The sequence below is a fragment of the Dermatophagoides pteronyssinus genome, unplaced genomic scaffold (assembly GCF_027571235.1).
Source record: "Dermatophagoides pteronyssinus isolate colony J.1.1.1.1 unplaced genomic scaffold, Derpt_VIB-CSIC_2022.12 sq0152, whole genome shotgun sequence".
Taxonomy (NCBI): Eukaryota; Metazoa; Arthropoda; class Arachnida; order Sarcoptiformes; family Pyroglyphidae; genus Dermatophagoides; species Dermatophagoides pteronyssinus.
In genome coordinates, this window is record NW_027461623.1 from 1 (window position 1) to 3,265 (window position 3,265).

The 3,265-nt window shown below is 24.8% G+C and overlaps 2 protein-coding genes across 2 annotated transcripts; both read right to left on the minus strand.

Annotated features, from left to right (window-relative positions):
• Positions 1-745: 745 nt before the first annotated feature.
• Positions 746-1,852, minus strand: LOC113791300 (uncharacterized). Its single transcript, XM_075824434.1, has 3 exons — positions 1,622-1,852; positions 1,180-1,558; positions 746-1,119 (listed from the first exon to the last, which is right to left on the minus strand). Exons 1-3 carry the CDS (start codon positions 1,738-1,740, stop codon positions 799-801), a joined length of 819 nt encoding a protein of 272 aa, XP_075680549.1. The 5' UTR covers positions 1,741-1,852; the 3' UTR covers positions 746-798.
• Positions 1,853-2,182: 330 nt separating this feature from the next.
• On the minus strand, positions 2,183-3,259 carry LOC113791320 (uncharacterized). Its single transcript, XM_027341083.2, has 3 exons — positions 3,091-3,259; positions 2,648-3,026; positions 2,183-2,560 (listed from the first exon to the last, which is right to left on the minus strand). The coding sequence occupies exons 1-3, from the start codon at positions 3,222-3,224 to the stop codon at positions 2,183-2,185; spliced, it is 891 nt and encodes a 296-aa protein (XP_027196884.2). The 5' UTR covers positions 3,225-3,259.
• Positions 3,260-3,265: the final 6 nt, after the last annotated feature.

The window sequence follows — 3,265 nt, forward strand, 5'->3', positions numbered from 1 at the left end:
CTTTAAATAATATTCAATTTGTTTACAACGAAGATAAACACTTAAAATGGCTAGTATGGCAATCAAATCCATTGATTGTGAAAAATAACCGGATACTGGTGATGATGCAGCAACATCACTGACCAACCAAAATACTGGATATCCTTGTACGAATGATGTTACTAAATAACTGTTGTTGTAGAATAATAATAATTGATCAATAATTAAAAGTAAAGAAAATCATCAAATGAATACTTACCATAATATTAACGTAATAAACAATAATAAACCAGTAATATATGGAAATATCCATAGATTTGGTTCGAAACGACGAATAAAACGTTCAAATTCGAAAAAATTTTTCTCCAATTTTGTTTCCATTTTTTGTTTTTTGTTTGTTATTTTTCTGAATGTAAATTTCTTCATTGAATGTCAAAATTTATATACTTGATTTCAAACATATTTGGGTACTTGAATTCTTTGTTTCAAATAATCAGATTTTCTTCATTTCATTTCTGTTCTCTCGAATTTTCAATGTACATAATTCACATGAGTTCTATTATCAGTACAAAAATGTTCTTCTTTCTTCTGTTTTTCTCATTTTTTTATCATTGATAAGATAATTTTGACAACAAAAAAAAACATTTGTACATTGATGAAAGTAATCTACGAACATCGAGATATGTTGATCGACAAAAGAGGGCGCTATGATAGCAGATAAAATTGAAATGAAATGGTACACCAAATATATATGTTTGTAATTTTAAAAAAAAATTTATTTATTGATTTTATTATTGTAAAGATTTTTTTTTATTTTATTTAATAAACAATACGATTCCAATGTTTAAATAATTTCATACGTTTAGTTATTATAAAAAACATAATTGTATAGCTCATAATAACTAACCATTCAAGTATAATAGCAAAACGATACAAATAAAATGCAGGTGAATCATTTGGAAAATTTAAACGTAAATCCTGATTAAACCAATTCATTAATGAACTATGTATTAATAATGAACAAACAAATATTGTTGATATTAATGGCCAACCAATTGAAACAATATATGTTACGATTGTCATCGATATTGGACGACTTTCAATTTGATCACATTCATAAAGTTTTTCGGCAATATATTTCTGAATGGAAAGTAATTGAAACAAAATTAAGAAAATTTCAATCAAAATTGAATTCATTACCTGTGCAAATAAAAATGGTATTGTTAAAAACATTAACGTAGCACCTATACCATGTTCACCAAGATGTTGAAAACTACCAAAATTTCCCATTGAATTAAAACCAATTCCACTTAAAATAGCATAAATAAATGTTTGATAATTTTTTTGATGTAAAATTTTAATTGTTTCCGGATTGTTTACATTAAGATTTTTTGATTCAGGTATAACACGTTTAATATAATATTCTATTTGTTTACAACGTAGATAAGAGGAAAAAACATGTAAAATTGAAATTATATCTAGTGCTTGTGAAAAATATCCGGCTACAGGTGTTGCTGCACCAACATCACTGACCAACCAAAATAATACATAACCACGTGAATATGATGCTATTATATGACTGTGTAGATAATGAAATTAATTTTAAAACAATTTTTTTTATAGAGCAAATACGATCACTTACCATAATATCAATGTAAAAAACAATATTAAACCACCCAAGAATGGAAATATCCATAGATTTGGTTCAAATCGTCGAATAAAACGTTCAAAATCGAAAAAATCATTAAATTTTTCTTCCATGTTTGTTGTTGATATATTTTTTTTTGCCAATATTGTAATGTCGTTGAAAAAAAAGTTTGTTAATTTATAATGTTTTCCAAAGCAAAAAAAACCTTTGATCAACTGGGTACTCGAATTCCGAGAAGAAGAAGAAAAAAACGAAATTTTTCTTTCCCTGTTTGCATTGTACATTCACATTGGTAAATGGTGCATGCATATGTTTTGATTATCAATTTGATGCAAATGTGTGATTATTATATGATGATAAGAAATTCCCCAAACTACCAAAAAAAAGACATCAATGCATGTCGATCAATCATCAATACAACAATCAAACAATCATTCAAAATCAGAAATTATATTAACCATAAATGATATACATCAGATAGAATGAATGAATATGTTACAGATTTGATTGTGAAAACAAATTTTTTTAAATTCATTTATTTCATTTCATTTCATTTTAATTTAATTTATCTAAATCGAAAACATTATTATCATTACAAAATTTGATAATTTTTTCAATAAAAATAAGATTCCAATGTTTAAATGAACGCATACGATAACTTAAAATAATTAATGCAGGTGAATAGCTCATTATAACTAACCATTCAATAATAACACCAAAACGATATAAATGATAACTTGGTGAATCACTGGGCCAATATAAACGTTGTTCCAATTTAAACCAATCAAATAATGAACCATTCAATAATAATGAACAAACAAATATTGCTGTTATTAATGGCCAACCAAATGTAATAATATATGTTACAATTTTTAATGAAATTGGTCTACTTTCAATTTGATTACATTCATAAAGTTTTTCGGCAATAAATGTCTGAATCGAAGTAGAAAACAGAAAAAAAAACATTTCAATTAATCAAATTTTAGCCTTCTTCTTTCTTTTTTTTAACCATTCGTTTACCTGTGATAATAGAAAAAATATTATACCAAACATAAAACCAGTAGCAATACTATGTTCAATAAAATGTTCATATGTATTAAAATTAGCAATCATCATAAAACCAATTGAACAAATAATTGCACTAATAAATGATTGATAATTTTTTTCTTGTAATTTTTTAATCATTTTTGGATTATTAACTTGTTGATTATCGGATCGTATAATAATTCGTTTAATATAATATTCCACTTGTTTACAACGAAGAAAAGCACTAAATAAAAACATTAAACAAAATATATCGACACCTTGTGAAAAATAACCGGCTACTGGTGATGAACCACCAATATCACTGACTAACCAAATTAATGGATAACCACGTACAAATGATGTTATTAAATAACTGTTTTTTAAAATTGATGAAAGTAAATTAAATGAAATTTTTATTAATAATAATAATTACTTACCAAGATATTAATAAAATAAACAATAATATACCACCAATAAATGGAATTGTCCATAGTTTTGATTGATATTTTTGCATTAATAATTCAAAATCAAAAAAATTATTAAATTTTTCATTTTCCATTTTGTTATCCATGTTGATGATGATTTTGTCTATTCATTCGATTGTAAAATTCA

Bases quoted from the DNA above. Each gene is read 5' to 3' on its own strand.
- LOC113791300 (XM_075824434.1), bottom strand. From the start codon at position 1,740: ATGGAAGAAAAATTTAATGATTTTTTCGATTTTGAACGTTTTATTCGA. The intron at 1,559-1,621 runs GTAAGTGATCGT...TTATCTACACAG, and splicing joins TTTTTTACATTGATATTATG to TCATATAATAGCATCATATT. The intron at 1,120-1,179 runs GTAATGAATTCA...CTTTCCATTCAG, and splicing joins TACCATTTTTATTTGCACAG to AAATATATTGCCGAAAAACT.
- LOC113791320 (XM_027341083.2), bottom strand. From the start codon at position 3,224: ATGGATAACAAAATGGAAAATGAAAAATTTAATAATTTTTTTGATTTT. The intron at 3,027-3,090 runs GTAAGTAATTAT...TTTAAAAAACAG, and splicing joins TTTATTTTATTAATATCTTG to TTATTTAATAACATCATTTG. The intron at 2,561-2,647 runs GTAAACGAATGG...ACTTCGATTCAG, and splicing joins TATTTTTTCTATTATCACAG to ACATTTATTGCCGAAAAACT.